Consider the following 22,484-nt stretch of genomic DNA (forward strand, 5'->3'; position numbering starts at 1 on the left):
TATGTTTCAGAGTTGAGTTGTGAAGCAATTTTTCTTCCTAGTGGGCCCTTACAATATGTATTCAGGTCTTTTACTTTAGGAATGACTTCTGGAACTACAATTTTATATATTAGTCCTATCTCATTGCTTTATTTTCCTCTTGAACTTCTTTAATTATACTAATGTTTGCCCAACATATCTACCATTTCCCCAAGATTCCTTCTACTTACTGCTTTAATTTCATTTTCTTGGTACTTTTTGTCTGTATCCATTATCTTTACTTACATTTTCTGTAGATACCTTAGTCATTTCAAGTTTTTCTTCAATTTATTTAATATTAGTTCCCACTAATCAATCTATTTTGAGTTTTAAAATTTCTGATCTATGTCCCTCTTCCACAATTATTTAATTATATTTAATTGATGGTGGAATATTATATTTTCTTTTGCATCAGGGTTGTCTTTAAAAATTTCTCCTGGCGCTTTTAAGCTACAGAAAAGTTTTTCTTAAACTTCAAAAATTGAAAGCATAAATTCAGGAAAGTGAACAGCTGATAGCCCAATGAGTCACTCCCCGCCCCCCCATCTTATTAATCCACCATTACGCCATTACTAATAATCTATCACATGCCTGAAGTCATCACACCACTGCTTACCAGAAACAGTGTCATCCTTTGTACCACCTGATCAGCCAGTGGCCTAGTTTCTGAGTCCCATCTTGATGTCCTGTTTACTATATTTACCGCCTTAGTCAGGGATCCCCCAAAGAAGGGTGGAACAAGGGCTTGCCTGCAGGCACTTTATTTGGGAGATGATTCCGGAGACATGAGAGTGGGTCAGGGAGGGATGAAACAAAAGGAAAAGCCAACGCAAAGCTGCATTCACAAGCCAGTCACCTACATGCACGATGGGGGTTACTGCCCTGACCCCACAGGACCCAGTACTGTCCGTCAGAGAAGTGGGAGAGAGGAGAGTTGAGATGTTACCTTCCTTATTTGTGAATAAAAGATGGGAACGAAGGATGCGAGACGGGGCCCAAGAAGTGTTTGTGTTTCCCCCGTGATTTTCATGCTCACAGTTAAGCAGTCAGCTCTGTGTCGTCGTGTCTGACAGTGCTTCAGGTTTTCTCTTTGTCTTTTGTCAGTACTTATTTTACAATGTGCATGAAATGATTTGCGTCTATCCAGCTTGAGACTATAGGATTCTTATATCGGTATCTTGTACATTCTGAAAAATTCCTAGCCATTGTCACTTGAGATATTCATTCTAATTCTTTTTCACTCTCCTGGGACTTGAGTTATTTGTGTAACTTTTCACATCACCCCAAGTCTTTTAACTGCCCCCCCCCCGCTTTTTTTTCTTCTTCTTTTTGGTATTTCTGCCCCTCGGAACGGATATTTTTCTTGACTTTTTTTTACAGTTCACTAAGACGCTCTTCAGTTGTGTCTGGTGTGCTGCTGGGCCCACCTAGTGAATTCCTAATTTGTTATTGTGATTTTCACAGGGTTCCTTTTCACAGTGTCCAATTCCAAGTCCTAGCTCTCCAGATTGTTTTTTTTTTTTTGACTCTATAAAAACACATTAAGCATTATCTGTCAAAGTTCACAGATGGTGACTTCATTGTCCAATGCCTGTTTTACTTGTCTGTTGCCTTAGTCTTTAGACATGTGGTCCTGGAACTATGACAAAGCACATTCACAGCAAAGAAAGCTCAGAATGACACATTTCCTTAAACATTTTGAAAAATTCCTTATGCTTCAGCCCCTTACCAGATTTCTGTGAATTTTCTGAGTTCCAGTCGCTGTTACTTCACTGTCAAAAGGTACAAGAAGCAAAGCCACAGAAATTAGCTTCCTGTTTCCTTAGTTTCCTAATAGCTAAGAGTGCCCCTGTCGTGTTAAATTAAGAAATGTATTAACACATGGGCCTCCCCGGTGGCGCAGCGGTTGAGCGCTGGGTTGCGAAGCTGCCCGCGGCCTCTGCGGCGCCGGTTCGATCCCCGGCTGCTTCCCGGCCACCGGAGGAGGGTCCCACATGGCGCGCAGACCTCTCCTGCCGCCCGCTGCTCCCCCCAGCAGTGTCCTTCGGTCCTTCTGCCTGCTCTGCTCCCCGCTCTGGCTCTGGTGAATTCTCTCACCCTCCCGCGCTTCTGACTGTACCCAGTGCATGTATAAAACAAACAAACAAACAAATAAAGAAAGAAAGAAAGAAAACATGCCTCTATAAAAAAAAAAAAAAAAAAAAAAAAAAGAAATGTATTAACACAAAGGAATATTTTGGGAAGCCATGGAAGCACTCGCAGATGCTGACTGAGAGAGGCTGAGCTGCATACAGGTGTAAACAGATCAGATGATGTACACGCAAAGACGGAAATGGTGAATTTGACTCAAAGACAACTAATGGTGTTTGTGAAGAGATGGTGGAGCCATCACCGAGATGAGAAATAAGGTGAGAAGAAAGATGAAGAGATGAAGATAAGAAGGGGCAAAAAGGAGAAGAAAAGCCTACCGGTGTCTATAACAGGATAAAGATCATGCTCTAGGTCTGACAGTACCAGATTTTACTTCAGAAAAGTGGAAGGAGAAATATGGTTTAATGTTACTGGGAGGAAGTAAGAGCAAGAGCAAAAGGGGTACCAGCACCGGGAACATGGGCCGCATTTTCCAGGTTGTTGGGCTGGAAGGGACAGGCCACTGGGTGATACTTTGAAGCTGCAGTGAGAATTCTCTCTGGCCAGATGAAAGAGATGAGGATGAGGAGATGTTCTCTAATTCTGCATTTGCAGCTTTCATTGCAGCAGTTTCTGTAGTTTGGCTCTTTTTCAGCTTTCTGGTCGAGTTGGAGGTGGTTTGTGTTCCAAACAAAGAGACATAAAAGCTATGTTTGCTACCATTCGTGGGCCTAATTAGGCATGTTGCCCAATCTATAATCAATCGTGGGTCTAGTTTTTGTTGAGGTGGTCAGAGGCCTTCAGCAGGAGCGGCTTATCAAAATGTCCTCTCAGAATTGGGGATGTATCCTGATGTTGTCAATCACACAGTCATTTTATAACCCAAGGGCTCTCCCTTGGTTGTTTCGTGTTACACAAAGATGACATTTTAGTCTCATATTTGGTTGCAGACATGATTCACATTTTGCTATCTAGTGCATAAGGAAATCATTCTAAATTCAGCAATAGTGCCAGTTTGACTAAAAAAAAAGTTATTTTCCACATCCACAAAAATGTTAATCATGTTCTTGTTAGAACATGTGTAAGAAGTGGTTTTCATTGTCACAGCTCTTGATGTTAGATTACTAAAATAATTTATGTTTTGTTGTGGGAACATGGGTGCACGCAGAGCCTCCCGGGTCACGTGACCGCGGCTCCGCCCACGCTTCTTCACAACACATAGAGATTATTTGTGTTTTGTGGTAACAAATGAATGGCAGGAGCGGCAGAATCTCAATGTGGCTCTTCTTTATTTGATTAAATATATTCTCTATTTATTCTAAAAAAACTAATTTAAGTTAAACGGCAATAAACCATGATAATTCAGAAAACATGTTGAAACTGAGAGTGAAGAGAAATGTTCTCTACGTAAACCACACTGTAAACCATAAAACTTATTTTTGTCAACTGCTTCTCATGACAGTGGCTGGGAATTTGACATTTCTACTACAGTAGGCAAAAAACATGTAAAATACACTCTTCCACATACCACATCACATCTCTATTTATATTTCCAAACAGAAAGCATCACAGCCCTCAAAAAAGTGCTGAGTGTGCTGCACACGCGTCCGCCCACAGCTCTAAGATCACACAGGCGTTACCTTAAAGTGGTGCATTTGTGGGGCGAGCCTCTGCGGGCGCCCCTCCGGCCCCCAAGCCTTACTGAATGGGTCAGGCTTGGCTCACCAAGAGAAGACTCTTGCTCTGTAAATCCAAAAGGTGGTGAACTTGTCAGTGAACCCTGGTGAACGCAGGAAAGAAACCAGAAACTGTCCTTGGACAGATTATGAAACCCAATCGAAGCATCCAGATGATAGCATTCAGCGCCACTTACCCACCTGAAAACGTGTCAGTGGTTATTCACTTATCTTTAAAAACGAGCTCTGTGAAGATGGCCATAGTTTACAAGCTAGAAGAGGAATCTTTAATTATGATGATGTACATGAACGTGACAGAAACATGGTTCGTTCGCTCATCGTATCTGAGGTATACATTCCACACAGTTGACTAAATCTCAGAAGTTTTCTAATAAAAACTTCCCCTCTCCATTTAAAGATCATAGGAAGCCAGCACAATCCGGTTCTTCTCCTCGCAGAAAGGGCATTCAGTTTGGGATGTAACGTTTTAAACAATAATACAAACCTCCTGGGAGAGTACCACAATAAATGTCTCAAAAACCACTCAGTTAATCCCGGGGTATAATCTGGCTGTTTTAAATTACTTCAGGGAATATTACGGGCCGTAATGACACTGTAACTGCATAAAGCCAAAGAAAGCTAGAAAGAGAGGCCAAAAAGATGAGCTCAGAGCCAGCTGAAGTGACAACAAACATGTGGCTGTTTACTAGGATTGGAGAGGTTTAGTCTGCAGATGTTTGTGGTCTCTAGAAGGTTCCAAAGGAATGAGTTGTTATGAAGATTTGCAGAGTTTGATGAGAGCAAGATTCTTCTTGGAGATGGCAGACCCCAGACAGGGAGGCCCAATGGCAGAGACGGAATTGATAGATTTCTGCGGTCAGATCATACTCTACTGGTCCCACAATGTACATCAACAAATTAATAGTGTACGGATGTCATTTCAAAGCCTCCTAAAGACGAGAGTCATTATTGAAGCGATTAGAGCACAGATGGTTCAAACTATATGCAGATACTCATACTTGCATTTTTGCATTCTAGCTGCTTTTTTTTTCCTGGTGAACTGTAATGAATTGTCTCATAATCTATTCCATCTTCTTGCCATTAGCAGGCTTTGAATGTTCACAAATAGGAGCAAAGAACTCATTTTCCAGAGCTTTAATCACACAAAGAGGGAATGCCTAATTCTCTAAATGAAATGGTCTGTGATCACTGAAGCAGAGATTTAATATATCACGGCAAATTAGGTAGATTTTAATAAATTACTTATCTCCCTGAATACTTTACATATGCTTAAGAAGGAACATAGCCTGTTTGCAAACAGTGAAAACCCACAGCCTATAAAAATCCTTTGAAGAAAATGACAAATAAAAAAGTAAATTAAAAAATGAAATGCATTATAGCCTAGACCTCTAGAGACAATTCCTTTGCAGCATTGATTCACAGCTCCATTAAAAATATCAATTAAATCCTTCAGTGAGATTGGGTAAAAGCTAGAAAATTAACTTTCTGAGCTGCTTTTTGAGGAATGGTTATCCAGATACACTCCAGTATTGTACAAGCTTGATGTAAATTTTAAAAACGATAAAAAGATACTCTTTTCAGGTGTAACTGAGCATATCAGAATTTGAGCCATACTTTTAATAATTTCTTTCTATGTCACAAGCTAAGTTTTCAAAGGACAAATTTCTGTGTGTGTATATACATACACACACACACACACACACACACACACGCATCTATCTCTTTATATACATACATCCCAGGGCCACATCTCACCATTACAAATACCCAAAATAATAAAACTAGGAATACCTGTAATTTTTAAGGAAACAAACAAACAAACAAACAAAAAACTTGCAGTAATAAGTTGGTGCCAAATCTCATTCTTATATTTAATTGATAGAAACTGCATGCATCAAAGAAAATGCACACTGAGCTTTAATATGCATAAAATGGATATTAGCATTTTAAAGAGGAAGATTAACACATTAATCCAAGTAATTTTCATATATTGCTTCTAATAAAATCTTCACAGTATAAAACTCGTAATGAGGCTAATCATAGCATTCCATTTAGTGGGACGATTAGGGATAACAGAAAAGTATTTCTTTTTCATAGCTTTGGTAAGATTGATGATGCTTGTTGCTTATTAAAACTAAAAGTGGGAACTGCATGTCAGCTCTTCATAAGAAAACGTTGAAAATGCAGATAGCGTTCTCATGCTAACATGGAGGTATAAATTATTGAGGAGCTGTTGCCCAGTGTGGGGAACTTAAGTCCTGAGGGGTGGCCGTCATGGGAAGGAGGGAGTAGAAAAATAAACAAACGAAAAAGCATACAAAAACTCGGAACACCTCAAACCCAGACCTCCCGCCTCCCCGCGTCCCATGAATGATTGTGTGCACCGAAGTAACTACAAGACTCTCAGTTAAGAGCTTTCACGGGAACATTTACTCAGGAGCAGGAGTCGCCTCTGGAGCAGTTTCCTTCACGCCTCCGAGTCACCTCTGCATTCCTCGTGCACAGACCGCAGGGCATGAAGCGCTTGCACCGTTATCCTGAGCTTGCCAATACTTGCGCCATCGGCTCGTGCATCGAAAACTGGAAAATGGCAAAAAGGTGTTATTCTCTCTCATAGATTTACCTTCAGATAGGCAAGGGGAGACAGCAGTGGTAGAGGGGAAAAGATTTCCTGAAAGTCTGAAGTTCACTGGCATCTCTGTGATCTATGAAATAAAGCCTGGCATGTGTGTGTGTGTGTGCGCGCGCGTGCGTGCGCCTGTGCACAGACACGCCATGTAGACATACTGCTTGTAGAGCTAAAACTAATCATCCAGTCCTGAAGTTTACTCAGGTTCTAAGATTCCCTGATAGAATCAGCATTTGTAAGCTCGTAAGGAATAAAAAGTCTAAAGAGATCAAGTTATGGCAGAGAACTTTCGAAGGCACAGGCTAATAACACATTTCAGAATGGCAAACCGCTGTAAAGAACATGATCGTAATTTGGACGGATTGCTTATTCATCGCACTAAGGAAAACATTCCACTTAAAACAGATTATACGTGAAATAAGAAATGCTAAAAGGTCTGCGGATGGGCTGTGTAGGTCCATGAACTGATACTGTGGGAAGACAGACATGCCGCTTTGAGTGTACGTGGGCTTTTGCTGGAAGAGGGCCCCACTCTCTGCGGCGTCTCGCAGACAGACTGCCCGACGCCTCCAGGGGCCTGCTCTGGTGGAGCCACACGTGGCGCTGATTCAGTGCCTGGGTCTCCTGTGTGAGCGCTTGTGAGTCGATAGAGTTCCTGTTTATACTCCTTGGTTTTTCCTGGACTTCTATTGTGTGACTGTGTGTTTAATTCTAAGATAATTTGTAAAGAAATTCTCAAATCAAACTTGCCACACAGGTGACAGACATGAGCAGGCAGGGTGATCTCGGGGGACAGTGGTCCCCGCTCCCTCCCCTGAGTGCTTCACTCCTTTGGGACTTCTCACTTTTGCCAGCCAGACCAAAGCACTAAGATTCTGACGCGGCTGGTGCTTAATCTTTTTCTTTAACCCCACAAAGTGGCCACCGCGGCTGCCTGCGTCACAGCAGCGTGGTCAGACGTGGTCTCAGAGAAGGAGATGGCTGCGCACAGAGCTGACTGGAAACAAGGACTAGACTAGAACACACAGCACACTGTGGTCACTTTCGTCAGCCTCTTGGTGCCTTCAGCAGGGCTGAGGTTAACACTTCCATCCTTCCATTTTTTTATTCTGTGCCTGCCAAAACTGTGAACATGTGTTTATAAACATGTTCCGTTTATAAACATGTACAGTTTATAAAGATTTCCCACAACAGGTTTCTAATGTGGTTATTTGGTCTAATTTGGTCAATTATTTGGTTAGATCCTGACTTTGGAGCACTTGATGTGCACCCAGGACAAGCAGCCCAACTCATGGACCGTGGCTGGACTACGACGGCGTGGGCGGCGCCCGAGGTGCCTAATCAAGTTTGTTTAATGCACGGACAAATGACTCAACGAGCCAAGTCCGGCTACGACTCTGCTAACTTAACAAAGGGGACTAGGACTCGGCCTCGGCTCTCCGCTGACGACAGACAGCCCAGGGCATCCCTGACAATTTTAGGATGTCCGATTCATAAACTACAGCCTCTCAGCGTGCCCTAAATATGTCATCTAAGACAGGGGAGAACTGCAGCAGTGCTGGGAATCACGCGTGGTGAGGTGCAAATCCAGTCAAAGTATATTTTGTCAGCAATTCTTATTCTTCCCCAAATCCTGGTTGGAAACAGGCGACCACACTCTTCAGAGTTACTGAAGCGGCTCTGTCCCTGGGTGGGAACTGCGAATCAGAGAGAAGCCCGACAGTCCCCGTGAAGACTACCGAGACGAGCACAGCCAGCTGAGGTCGGGCCAGAGACGTGAGGCCTCCGTAGCGGCCTGAAAACCATCCAGTGGTGACATTTTTATCAGTCCCCACTCCCCGAGACTAAGGAATGGAAGAGTTTTTTTAGAAACTCAATTATTTTAAAATTTCTGCTGACTGAAAGGCAGACAGGAGGAGGGCAAAGAAGTGAGGCAGGGGAAGGGCTTTGGCAAGGCCTCAGCTTGAGGTGCAAGGATTCAAAACACAAGCAACCAGCCAGAAAGAAAAGGTTTTCACAGAGCGCTCGGGGTCCGGCGAGGAGTGCGGCTGTCCACAGCGGCCTCGCCTCCACGTACCGTCCACGTCTTGCTCGAGGATGTCTCTCCCCTCCTGAAACACCTCTGCGAGGTCGACGTTGGCAATGCCGACGTCCTCGCACTCCAGGTCCTGCTCGTCCTCTGGAGGGTCGCTGACCACAGTGAAGCGAATGCTGAGTGGGGAAAGAAGAGAGAAAATCGCCGCGAGTCAGAGAAAACCACGATCAAACAAAACTCCCCAAGTTTCATTACTAAGTATGAAATCTTGACGTTTCCAACCATCTCAACAAGAAGAAAATTATCTTAGGTTTGATAAGTTATTACATGAACTATTAGAATTACTGTAGCACACCCAGCCTTCAAATGAACATTAATCCACTTTCCAGAGCACTAAGATTAACATTCATCTCCAGAATCTGAGAAAATGAGCGGGCAAAGAGAACCAGATGTTCCCTCTGACATTCGCTATCTGGTCACACTTTGACACATCTACTTTTAAGAGCAAGAGGACGAAGTGAAAGAAGAGCATGGAGGTTAGGGCAGCATTTTTAAAAGCAACGTACAACTCCGGAATTGCTCTGAGCAACTGAACCAACTCTATGTTCTACACATGCCTGGCTCGACTCCGGGTAACGCTCTGACTCGCGTTAGGTAAGTGTTGTAGCTCTGCCCAACAGCTCTGTGAACTGTTTGCATTACTTCAGCAATCTTCTAACTTACAATCATAGCATCCAAGTTTTATTTTACTTTTAGACACATAATTACAGGGTCCTGATGGAACTGATTTGATTTAGTGGCTTGTGTTGCAGCCAAACACACTTGGATTGACCGAATGACAGGAATTTACAGTGAAGTGCTCTTTTGATATGTCTTGGCAGCGGAGCTCAAACCATGGGCACTCGTGAACTACCATTTTAACCACTGCCAAAATGTGTCCATCCCCAAACAGAAACAAAACAGGAAACTTGTTTTTTAGATAACGTTTTTAGATAAAAAACCCCAAGTCTCAGAGAAATCATGCCTTGAAAAATATGGGTAAGATTCTTTCCAGTGCTTGTATGTACACAGTCAACATCTTATTCCTTCACAAAGTCCCTGATTTTACCTAGAAACAAATTTTAATCAGAAAATTGAAATCCCTTTATTTGAAATCAATTTTAATAATTAGGAAGAGAAGTCTGGAAATGGATAAGGTGGGTATTTTTATGATGCAAAAAAGGGATTAAGATGGTTAAGGGCATTCATCCTGGGTTCAAATTTCTGCTTTCCTACTTATTTGCTGTGTGACCTCGGGCTTATTACTTAACAATCTCTGATCTCAGTTTCTCTATCTACAGAATGGGAATAATTATACCTCTCTCCTAGGGCTCTTATGAGGATTAAATGAGATGACACATAAGGTGTGCCAGGAACATATTTTTCACTGAGTAAATGTTTGCTCTTTTCTGATTACTATTTTAGACCTAGGTGGAACTACGGAAATGTCTACATTTGCAAGGGTTGAGAAAAAGGAGGCGCAGGAAAGGCTTGTAGCCCTGTTTCAACGGACAACTTAGATGGCCAAATTACACACTGTCTGCATCACTCATTTCAACAAGACTGGAGAGGAAAGAAATGGTCCTGAAATCAATGTGCTTGGGCGAGTGGGAGTTAAAAGTGTTAGCTGAGGCACATTTTACTTTCATAAGACTTACAGAAAAAAATAAAGGCTACACAGATTCTAATATTGTTTAAGGTTCTCCTAATACAATGTTTCACATCTAAGGGTCATATACATATCCATTTATAAATGCAGATGACTACTCTTGAGTATATAGAAATCCTGAGACAAAAACAAAACAAAAAAAAATCCATCTAAATGCCAGGGGGAGGGGCAGAAATAAAAATACTCCATATTTCTAGCTTGAAATAATAGAGAGCAAAATGAGACAGCAAATAAAAAATTAATAAGCTATCAAGTCAAGCTCCAAGGGGAGGAAGGTATACTAAAGTAACTTACGAACTGTACTCTGGTCAAACCGTACACACACATCCACACTGCACATCCCACCTCTAACCCAGCCCCAAGAAAGAGGCGAAACCTCATTCCATGTTCTGAAGGGGTGGGAAGTCTAGTCTGAGGCCCTGGAGGTATACATGGGGTCCTGCCAAGGGCTCAGGTGGAGGTGGCACAGGTTTGCTACCTGAGCTGCTCCTGCTCCTCTTCCTCTTTCTCCCGTCTGTGACTCTGTCTCCGGGAGAGGCACGACCTTGCTGACCTGCCCGGCCAGGTCCTAGACACACACCTCTACGTACCCCCTCATCCTGGGGGATCCGCCTTGCAGTCTTTGTGACTGACTGGGTGCTCCCACCCAGAACTAGTCAGCTGACATGTCCCCTCTTCAGGTTTGCCTTCACTGTTATTTTCTATCTAACCTTCTCCTAGTATTCCTGCAATACATGGCTGGTTCACTTATGGACTTGTTACTGCCTGTCTTCCTCAGTGGGATGTAAATTCCATGAGTGTGGAGACTTTACCTTGTTCACACTTTCGCAGCTCCCGACACTTAGGTCGGGGATTATTAAGTATTTATTGAATATCTCTGTGGATTGAAAGATGTAAGTCCTTATGGAGGGCTGGGCCATTAGGGGGGTTCCTGGAGAATTCAGTCCTGGGGTTGGGCCTCACGATTTAGATCTTAAGCTTTACTTGCTGTTATTTAGGAAATCAGAAGGCACTAAAACTCCTTCAATCATTTGACATGAGTTTTGATTCTTTCCTTATTCTAAAATAATCCATTTTTATATGAAACAGATGAACCTAAGGGTCCCCGGTGAGTTTTGCATACTGGGATTCTGACGGTTTGTTGGATTTCATGAACAGCGCGTTGTTAAAGAGAAAAGAAACCAAAAAAGAACCTCCCGTTGGTGTAAAACTATGACTTCAAGTAAATGATGTTTAAAGTCCCATTTCAATGTGCAGTCTCCCTTCTAAAGCTGCTGATGCAGCCGGGGTCAGGTGCCAGAGGCGCCACATTGGATTCTCAGCAAAGCCACGACTTCGCGCAGGGTGGTGGGGGAGGACGGGCCAGCTTCTCCGACAGGGCTTTGTTAAGTCACCACCACCGTTCGGGAAGACGGCCGTCCAGAAAATGAAATTTGTAAATGAGGAGATACTTGACATAATACGACTTCTGAGTGTTTTAAAAAGGTAAGGACATTGGCTGGAGTAACAAGTGTCTTTTGGCTGTGGAAAATGCAGACGTCGACGCCCTTTCTTTTCCCTGTGAAGAAAACGCTGTTGTCAGGGAAGAAGAAGGCCAGGCCCCGAGCCAGCAGGGTGGGAGAGGCGCAGCCTGCGGCCTCAGCAGCCTCAGCCCAGGGGTCACGTTGGGCCTGCAGTGCCTCTCGTGGTTAGTCTCAGAAGTGGCACCGCCCGTGTGTCTGGGGTATTTGGAGTTTCCAGAGAAATAATGGAGGAGAGGGACTCACTATAGAGACTGTGAATTTTTTTTTTTTTTGTATTTTTAAAACTATTTTGCTATGTCTTCTGAGAAAAGGTAGAGCTAAAAAATGAAAGCAGAATCGGTCTTTTTTAACAATAAACACTTTGAGGAAACGAAAGTGCTGCCCCTCAACGTGGAGTGCGAGCGTAGCGTGTTCCTCTTGCGGGACAGCGGGATGCAGAGGCAGAGGAGCAAGTGCTGGGCTTGTCCGTGGACAGAGCTCAGCTCTGGAGGGAGACGCCGGGTGCTGGATGCTTACACACAGGCGCTCAGTCTCAGGGACTGGATAACCCTGGGGGGCTGGTGGTATTGAGGGGACCCTGAAAGAAGCAGAAGTAACGCTGTAGATCTGAGTGATCCTCTACCATCCTGGGGAAACAGAGCCGCAGGCTCGTGACCAGGGCTGGGCCGCCCCTTCTTCAGCGCTGGGTCCCAGGACATGACACAGGTACTTCAAGGAACCAGTAAAGAAGCTACTATATGATCCCCAAAGCTAAGAAATCTAGTTTCCTTTCTTGACACAGAAGATGCTGGGATATGGTAAATACTAACTTGCTGAACTGTGGGGAAAAAGGGAACTTGAGCCTCTTTCCAACTAAGTTGGCAGTGAGAGGCTGTGCCGTCCAGGGGCCTCAGGGCAAGGAGAGGTGGATGAGAGAGCTAAGGGGTCCCCCAGAGGCACCAGAGGGGAGCTGGTGAAATGCAGCTTAGGGCTTATGAGCAGCAGAGATAACCGCTCACACCGCACGGACGGGAGCTCACACAAAGCACAGACTGGCTTAGATTAGGCTATTTTCCTGCTCAAAAGAGGATAACTTATCTGCTCAACCAGAACTGCAAAGTTTCCCAGAATTCCCATTTAAATTTGCCAAAAAAAAAATAAAGAAGCATTCAGAAGATAACATGACATGATGAATTATTAAACAATGATAATAAAGTAAAAATTATTCTAAAAAGCTGATGAGCTATTGCAAATAATATTAAAATTACTAATACTTAAAATAACATTAAATAATACAAAAATTAAGAATACAAGAATAAAAATTAAGAATACAATAATACAATAATTTTATTAATTAATAAAATTAATAACACTACACACTTACTACTGGTCAGGTACTATTCTCTCCATCTTATATCTATCATCTCATTTAATCCTCACAAAAACCCTGTCTGGTACCATTATCTCCCTTATATTTATAGATGAAGAAATTGAGGCACACAGTGGTTAGGTAACTTGTCAGGCAGCAAAGTAAGTGATGGAATGAAAATTTATACTCAAGGCACTGGCCTCCAGAGTGCACCCTCCTTGCAACCACTGTGAACGCTCTTTTTCAGTCATACTCGATTGTTGGGGCACGTTATACAAAATTGGGTAGTCTGTTTGTTTTTCAAAGCACTATAGGAGCCTCAGTTTCTCTGTTTGGCAGCAGGTAGGGCCACTGTATTTCTAGAAGAGAGACCCAGAGAGGTCATATATTCATTCAAGGACACAGTGTGTGCAGGAGTCGGGTGCTCTGATTTCTTATTTTGGGTCTTTTTTTAAAACCACACCTGTGCTACCAAGATCCAGTTCATATAACCATCAGATAATGTAGAGTGCTTCACAGTACCTTCTATTAGGCATCTCTTGTTTCTGTAGTATGGCTTTTAGGATGTCTCTCTTTGCTTGATTGTTTTCTTTATCCACGTAGATCACTGTACAAAAAAAAAAAAAAATCCACAAAAGGAAGTCACTTAGGAATATGCGGCATTGGAACCTTCTGTATTTGTATAAATACCTGTTTTGAGAGACACAAGTTGTGCCACCTCACTTGTATGCCTGGGAAAAGAAAGCAGCTCCGGAAACCAGAATCACATCTGAACAGTCATGTGATGTCATGTCTGTCCCTGGCAGGTTTATGTGCGCACTGTCAGAAGAGATACAGGCAACATCTTAGACTGCCACATCGCTGTCACTGCCGATTAATGGCACTGGCAGTCATGACAGTTAAAGCCAGCAGTCTTTATTGCTTTGTATTTGAGGGATTTACTGCATTTTCTTTCACCCAAGAAGAGAGTGATAATGATAATGTATGGCAGAGAGCTTGTCCTTTCTGACAGCCTCAGTAATTTAATCCTTCTCTCCTGCCACAACATGCAATAAAAGAGGCATCTAGTGGATTGGACGGAGGAAATCCACAAGCTGACATTTGCTGGTGTTTGGGTGGGGAGCCTGGGAGAGAGCCGTGGAGAAAGGCACAGAATCTCTTTGGGGGGTGAAGTTTGTCTTTGGTTTTTAAAGGCACATGTTGGCACGCGGCAACGTGACCAGGCTTGACTGAGCTGAAACAGGAGATTAGGTAACTGATCTGAAGCCCGACCAGGAAGAAGACGGGAACACCTGAAACTCTAGGTAAGTGTCTGCACGTTGGGAAGCGACATCTCCCGGAGCGATCACTCCAGTTTTCGTCCTGATGATTTTTTTTTTTCTCAGCTCAGCAGCTTTTCAGCCTTCGTTTCTGCAGACATTTCTTTTCCAGATGCCATTGTGGTGGTAAAGGCTCCCCTGTGACCAGGTCTCAATGTGAGAGATTATCCCTGATCAAAAGTACACACAAGGGGGATGACACCATGATAATTCTGAAGCCAGGCCCTACTGGGAACAAACATTTCCTACTAAGTAAGAATGTCTCCCTGAACAGCTTTAGTTCAATCAACTAATGCTGTCATTAGCTGACAACTCGTTTGATCATTTGGGTCCACTGAGCAAATGTCAACTGAGGGCCAAAGGTGCTGGGCACAGAGTTAGACACACGGGGTGGGGGCGCAAGCGTCTGTGTGGAGGTGGCTTAGTGGTTTCAGAGACGTAAGAACCAGCTTACATAGGCCTGCCTGTTGCCACAGTAGTAAATGTGACAGATTACAGAGGTGACTGAGATTCGCAGGAGTCGAAGAAGAGTTGAGCGCTTTCTGTAAATACACGTTTCACTTATCAAGGCTAAAAAGATGCTTAATGACTTCAGAGTCCTACAGCTTTCAAGACATACTGGTCCCACTTTGTCTGGGATAATTTCCCCTCAAGTTCTACTGCGATGTCACTGACACGTAATATTATATTAGTTTTAGGTCTATAACATAACTCTTTGATATATATGTATTTACTGCAAAATGTTTACCATAATAAATGTAGCTAACATTAATCAGCTCAGAAACTTTTTACCCTTGTGATGAGCACTTTTAAGACCTCGCAACAACTTTCAAATATACAGCACAGCATTGTTAAGATTCGGGACCTACATGATGACCACAGTGATTAAAAAAAAAAAGACTGAATTCAAAGTTCAGCATCCAAATAGTCTTTCAATCACACTGAACCAGTTCTGATGAATCTCACCAGCTTGAATTTTTAAAAACTGGCCACTGAAGGCACTGCTAAGCACACAGCTGTGGCAGGAAGCCTGGGCTTCCCCTTCCATCTCTAGGGCTTTTTCACCTGTCCAAACTGAAACTCTGTACCTGATGAGTACTGGCTTCCTACTCTCCGTTCCTCCCGGCCTCGGACGCTGATTCCACCTTCTGTCTCTGTGAATTGAGATTTTAGGTGGCTCAGCTAAGTGGAGAATACTTGTCCTTTTGTGTCTGGCTTATTTCACTTACCATAATGCTTTCGAGATTCCCCTATGGCGTGAATCAGAATTTCACTCTTTAAGACTGGATAATATTCTCTGGACTGTGAGAGAGAATTCCAAAACTATATCAAGACAAGTAACCGCAGTCTCCTTTCACTCTATCTCCCCCCATTCTGTTCATCCATTTGTCTCTTGATGGCTATTTGGGTTGTTTCCACCTTTTGTCTATTATAAACAATGCCGCTAGGACAGTGTATAAACATCCCTTGGAGTCCCTGCTTTCAATTCTTTTGGGTCAATACAGACATCAAATTTCTGTGTTACACGGTGATTCTTTAACTTTTAAAAAAACCCAAACATCTTTACAATTTAAACTGGTTAAAATGAAAAAAAAAAAAAAAAAAAGGTGTAGTGGGGACAACTGTTTGCCTGGCCAGCTCCCACACCTAAGAACAGTGACAGCTACTATTCATTTGAGTGATACGTATAGACTAGTATACTAGTGATACATACACTTAATACTTCTCTCACTGCAGTCTCACGTGGTAAGAATCATTTTGCCCCACATTTTATCGATGTTAAACAGACCCAGAGAAGGTAAGGTTCAACAGTGTCTGCCTCTAGAGACCACCTTTTTAAACTCCACGCTGTAAGTTCTGCTCCCACACAAAGCCAAAACTTTTCCAGTGTTGAAGCTGCAGCCCTGTTGTTAGCACAGACTGGGGTGTGGAGAGGGAATTCCTAAACTGTACAAGACTAGTCGCCTCATTCTCCTTCCACTCTCTCCTAAGGGGACAGTGCTTAGATAGATCAGGTCCACATGCCTTAATCAACCCTCTTGGTTGAACACTTCTTAACAATTGCTTTTGGAAAAAAAATGCAAGCTACTTAAGAATAATCTTCGTTCTCCAAAGGTGCACCAAATTATAATTATAGCTCTCCAGCTGGCACAAACGGCCAGTGTCGGGCAACTTAACCTACTCACTGGTTCACAGTCTTTAGTGCGTATCAGGATCCCCAGCAGGCTTGTTACAGTGTCCTTGAGGCCTTGAGTTCCACTCGCCCAAATTCTGATAGAGCTGAAGCGGGGCCTGAGAACTTGCATTTCTAAATGTTCTCAGCTGCTGCTGCCGTGGCAGTGACCACTTGCCCGTGGACACATATCGTTAGCTCAGCATTCCTCTGCTCAATTTTTCAGTGGGGTTGGGAACTAGTAAGCACCTGTGTTGAAACCTGTGGGAAATATGGGCATTTTGGCCACGTCTAATTAGGTCAAGTTCCTAAAGACATTCATTTGGCAGTCTGAAATTAGATGGTTAAAGAAAACCCTCCAGTTTCAAAACTTCACATAAATCCTTTAAAAAGCAATTCTGATGACTGGGAAGTATCACAACTCTCTAAAAAGTTGAGCTATGTACCCGAAATGCTCGGAAATCACATTTGTTTAGGGCTTGCTAGATTTTTACAATCTGACTGATCGTATGTCTCCAAAAAAGAAACAAACTAGTAGTTCAAATACTTGAGTTGCTCCTGAGCTGTCTACCATTAGGAAAATACCCCTCACTCAGAGGCTGAAGAAACTCTCCTATTCTCTATGAATGTAATTTGGTAGAAGAAATGCAGATGATTTAATTATAAAGCATTGATAAACTTTGAATTCCAGATAACTTTTGTGTTGAATTATTATTATGCCCCTAATACTTATCTTTACCAAATTTCTCCTCTCATTAGTAACTAAATGGAAAGTTCTGTATCCTTTTCATCTTTTGAATTAACTTTGTTCGAAAAGATAAACTGTTCAGTCCTCAGAGACTAAGGGCCCCGATCTGCATACGTCTCATACACACTTGGGATGACTGCATTAATCTTTTTTCTTTCTATAGTCAATTCCCTAGAAGACACTATTTAGCCCCAGACAACGTTCTTTAGATTTACCATTAATCTTATTTCCCCCCAAACTATTTCTTGCTTTGTCAGCATTCCTTAAGCAAAATTTTCAAGTACAGTAAAATGCAAATGTCTTGTTCTTGCTGCCAATGTTTAGCAAGTGATTTAAACTTTGTCGGTTTTATCACCTACAGTTATTTTTTGTATAGGTGAAATTGGTAATAAAGACTGAATTAGTTTATGAATAATCCCAGGGATCACAGTCTAAATCTTTCATTTTATGTACGTAATTTAGGCCTCAGCATACAAATCCCTTCTGAATAGATTCAAGTCATAATAGAGGGTAAAAAAAATCATGGCGACGATCAGTTAGCCTCTTGGCTGGTATGTTGTTTGGATATAGTTTAGCATGTGCTAAGAGTCCTCTAAATTTTCTATCTGAATTAAAAAGTCAGTTTGGAAGTAAAATTAATTTCATTAACATTTAGTAAGATTTGGAAGATGTAAGACTCATTATACTGACCTTTATGTCAAGTAACAAGTGAATAGCAAATCATCGCAATCATTAGATGAGAGTTACTTAATAGCTAAAAATTCAAGGATGTTTCTCTGCTATAAAGGAGATGCAAATATAATAATTTTAGAATAAACATTTTTATCATGTTATACTTGATTGAAAAATAAAATGTAAGCTTTTAAAAGGTTAACATTATTCCTCAAATATGCTGACAAGCTAGGATTTTTTTCCTGTATCGTACATACAAAGAACATGATTTTGCTTCTAAATACAAAGAACATTCTCCCCTCTTTCCAAATAAATACCTTAAAATTCTTTTCAATTAACCTTGAAAATACTACATAGTCAAATCTCAATAGTTAGGGACAGAAGTTGAAGAAAGGTGATATAGAGATAATAGTTTATTTGTTGGCATCAAATGGTTAATTCAGTAGAAACGCAAACAATTGTTAAAATATCAGCTAGCATGCTACTTTGCAGTAAAAGGGGAAAAAAAGAAAACCCAAAGCAAAAACCAATGTCAACCAATCAATCAACAGTCCTAAAAAGATGTAGGTCACCATGTGAGAACGAACGGAACTCGGGACACTGGAGCATTACCACAGGTTTCATCCAAAGAAGAATCCGCATTGCTCCTTAAGCAAAACAGCTGGAAACAGCTGTTTTCCTACATGGCCAAATTTCTCAATATTTAACCAACTTCTAAAAAACAACTTTGTTGCCAATCCAACCAAACATTCTATTGCTGACCTTTACAGAGAATATAGGAGCCAGAAGAGTTTGTTTCTTGGGGAATCTTCATTAAAATAAGTTGACTAAATAGTTCTTTTATTACTACTAATATTTTGATATGGTTTACTTCTCTGGTACTTTGCAGTTAAAAAAGCTCTAGGAAGCTTGAGAAAATATTTCTGTAAATGTTTCTGTTACATCAAGTCAATGAAAGGAAGGAGGAATCGGATTCTTGTCTTGACCACACTAGTTATTTCACATGTGATTTCTCAACCTAACTGTTATTGCAGAATTACAGAATCTGAAGTGGAAGGAAGCTTACAGAGCAACTTATTCAATGGATAAGAAAACAAGGTATCTGGGGCCTCCCTGGTGGTGCAAGTGGTTGAGCGCAGTGCTGTGAAGCTGTCTGCAGCCTCTGCAGTGAGGGTTCGATCCTCAGCTGGCCAGGGAACAACCCACATTGCGCAGCAGACCTCTCCTGTCTCGCCTGCTGCTCCCCTCAGCAGTGTATTTCAGTCAGTCTGCCTGTTCTGTTCTCCGCTCTGTCTCTGGTAACTCCCTTCACCTTCCCGCGCCTCTAGCCTGTACCCCAGTTCTTGTATAAATAAATCTTTAGGAAAAAAAAAAAGGAAACAAGGCATTATGAGATTGAAACATCTTGGCCAAGTTCACAGAACTAGTAAGAGCGGTGGATACAAGTCTTTGGATTAGACCAAATACCGGGATACTCACGACGACAGTCTCAAGTAATGAACAGGTTTCTAATGATGCCCATTGCACAAAAAAAAACCCAAAAAAAAAACCAAACCAAAAAAACAAAAACTAACCTCAAGCATTTGTGATTCTGCTAATACAATAGCATGAGTACACACGTTAATAAAAATATAATTTATAAAGCTGATAAGAAAAAAAATTAGTTGTCCAATTAGCATGAGAGAGCCTGTTTTGCTCAAGATAATACAACACTCCATTTTTATGGTTTGATTTAATAAGGGAGTTTAGGAGAACTTAATAGGCAGGTTTAAGTTAGGCTCATGACAGTTAATATGCTATTTTTACTACTTTCTAACTATACTTTAAAACCATCCTAGTGTTGGTTGATCTAAGAATGTACAGGGTGCCTATTGGGTCCTTCCTGCTCCAATCAAGTTACATGTCAACTGATGGATAAATAAATCCCAAAAAGAGAAAGCCTGCCTGTTGCTATGAATGTATGTGGGTGTTAAATGATGACATGGTTTTTTAAGAATGTATGCCACTCAATTAAAATCCTGAGCATGGGACCCTGAGAGAGACACACACATACCATAGAAATAGCTACACGAGGGCAGTGATTTGAAAGGGAGGAAAACTCAGGCCACTGAATTGCTTGAGCCCCGTGGTCACAAAATTAGTACTCTTCTCCCCCTTGAAATATCACATTTTTCAATTAAATATAGTTTCTATTGATCCCAGGATACAGCAGAACATTGAGAAACAAAGTTTTCCCTCTGTCTTTGTTTTGTCTTTTATACTATTTCAATTTTAATTTCTTAGTTTTTCTTGATTATTCTGACAGGGCCTCCATGATTTTATGTGAACACGAGAGGATTATACTTTTCCTTGTTCCTTTATAGATAAAGAGACAGAAATGAAAGTGTGTGTTAGAAGTGACTGTGCATACCATTGCTGTAGTTATAGTAGACCCACTGCCCGCTCTTGGGCTTGGGCAGCGACACAGGCGTCTCCTCAGCGGGAAGACTGTAGAACCGGCACTCCACAAACAGCCGCTGTATAGTGCTGTCCTTGGTCACCCTGGAGTTGTTAAGGCTTAGAGCGATGATCTCAATCCTTATTTTTTCAGATGGCTGTTTCAAGAGCAAAAATGGAAAACAACAGAGAAACAAATACATAAAAAAATCCTTTCCTCTTTTCCACTATCAATTTTAAATAAAACATGAAGGCCAGTGGGTTTCTTTTTTGGAACGCATTGTACACTACCGTGTAGTTACATATGATAGATTATTCACCACAGAGAGAGAGAGAGAGAGAATGAGATTCTAAAGCCCCAGGGTTTGAAGTTAACAGAGTCATGGCAATAGTCTCCTGATTTACATTTGAGGCTATAAATACCCCACGAACGAGTAGTCTATCAGGAGTGAAGATTATGAGATCTTCATCTAAGATTGCTTTCAGAATGACAAGTATCAGTTGGCCTTGTTTCAAACAATCTAATGAAGTACATGTTTATCACTGCTTTTATTTAATCTGCAGTACCTGAGAAAGTTTCAGTTATTCAGAGATCAAAGCCTGTTGAACGTAGTTATTATGCTAATATATGTAGTTATAGGAATCTTTATTAACAAGAGCAGAAATCACAGTTCATTCTCTTATTATATCTTGCCATAACATTTCATTCAATAAGTAGTGTTTTCAAAGAGAACCAAAACTTTACCTAACTTAACATATTCTTGCAATTTATTTATCTAATTTTGGTAGAATTAGGAACTAAAATATATATTTGTGTAATTTTCACCTCAATCCTTACTTAATAGATTTTGGTGTGACAGACATTATTATGGGCGTCACAGATGTCTCTCTGAGTAGTGGTTTAGTAGAAATTAAAATAGACCATGACTGAAAAATTAAATCATAACCAAGACAGTTGCTTAAATGTTTGTTTTTATAATTTTTAAATTTGTTTTTTATTCCCCTTTAGTAAATCCCTCCTGATGAAATTCAGAGGGATACGACTGTAAATTATACAACTTTAAATAATAATGGACACAAGACCTGCTTATATTACCAACTTTTAGGAATTCATTGTTAAATATAAATCAGTGTGCAAATGCACCATAGTGACTACTTAGATATTTCAAAGCATATAATTAATCAAATTGAAAAGCATAAGTATCCTATTGTTAAAAATACCCCATAAAGAACAATTTTCACTGCTGTCAACCCCCCTCAATATTTGATGAAGTAATTTTACCCTCTTCTTTCAAAAGACATTTTCTTTTATTATGTATTCTAAGACACTTTAACTAAAACCCCAGATCTGAATATTTCAATAAGGTTATTTTATTATTCAGTAGATTCATGGAAATTTTACTAGGATGACAGAGAAAATTCCACACCATTCTGTCTCCACTAATACAGGTACAAGGCTGCAGCTGGCAATATTACTAGGATTAGCATAGTATGATGAAATATTTAAAGGAAAATTTTTTCTAAAACCTAATAAATCAAATGACTGCCAAATGTCATTAAAGTGATGGTCTTTGACTTGAATATGCTTTTCATATTCAAATTTTGAAAAGAAAGAGATGAAAGCCTGGAAAGGTTACTCGGTTTCAACTAATAACCTCAAGCCCTCTCTGTTCACGTGCATAAAAAATGAAGTTGGCTCTATTGTCTAATCTTACTTCAGAAAAGCCCTTCTCTGCTTGCTGAAGACTAACATGGTAAAGAAAATATTTTAAGTGATATTTTTTTTCCCCTGGAAATATATTGTGGTTGTCAAAATATCACACATAAACATTTTATTTAATTCTGGTTCAAATGCAGTACAATGCATAAGTAAGTATTTTACATAACTTGAAATGTGACAAACTTAGAAACTGCTAGAACAACATCTTCTCAGACATTCCTGTTTCTGCATAAAAGAATGAAAAGAAAATACAGAAAGGTGAAAGAGGTACACATGGTTATTCTAGAGGTGAAGAGAGGAAATTTTAATTGTTTAGCACAGAACCCAA

At 41.1% G+C, this 22,484-nt stretch overlaps 1 protein-coding gene across 11 annotated transcripts in view; it reads right to left on the reverse strand.

The window, feature by feature from the left end:
- Window positions 1-5,687: 5,687 nt before the first annotated feature.
- RPGRIP1L (RPGRIP1 like) overlaps window positions 5,688-22,484 on the reverse strand; it is a 91,678-nt gene continuing 74,881 nt past the window's right edge. For 10 of the 11 annotated variants that reach the window (XM_054696875.1, XM_054696873.1, XM_037515796.2 and 7 more), the window contains 4 exons: window positions 20,411-20,594; window positions 13,611-13,695; window positions 8,552-8,685; window positions 5,688-6,425 (listed from right to left, as the gene is read on the reverse strand). In XM_054696875.1, the coding sequence (XP_054552850.1) occupies window positions 6,313-6,425; window positions 8,552-8,685; window positions 13,611-13,695; window positions 20,411-20,594 (516 nt within the window). In that variant the 3' untranslated portion in view covers window positions 5,688-6,312. Of the gene's footprint in view, window positions 6,426-8,551; window positions 8,686-13,610; window positions 13,696-16,593; window positions 16,842-20,410; window positions 20,595-22,484 lie in introns of those variants that run through there. The other variant, XR_008552377.1, reaches the window with a different exon arrangement.

Source organism: Talpa occidentalis, unplaced genomic scaffold (genome assembly GCF_014898055.3).
Source record: "Talpa occidentalis isolate TD23 unplaced genomic scaffold, MPIMG_talOcc4v2.1 talOcc4.17, whole genome shotgun sequence".
Lineage (NCBI taxonomy): Eukaryota > Metazoa > Chordata > Mammalia > Eulipotyphla > Talpidae > Talpa > Talpa occidentalis.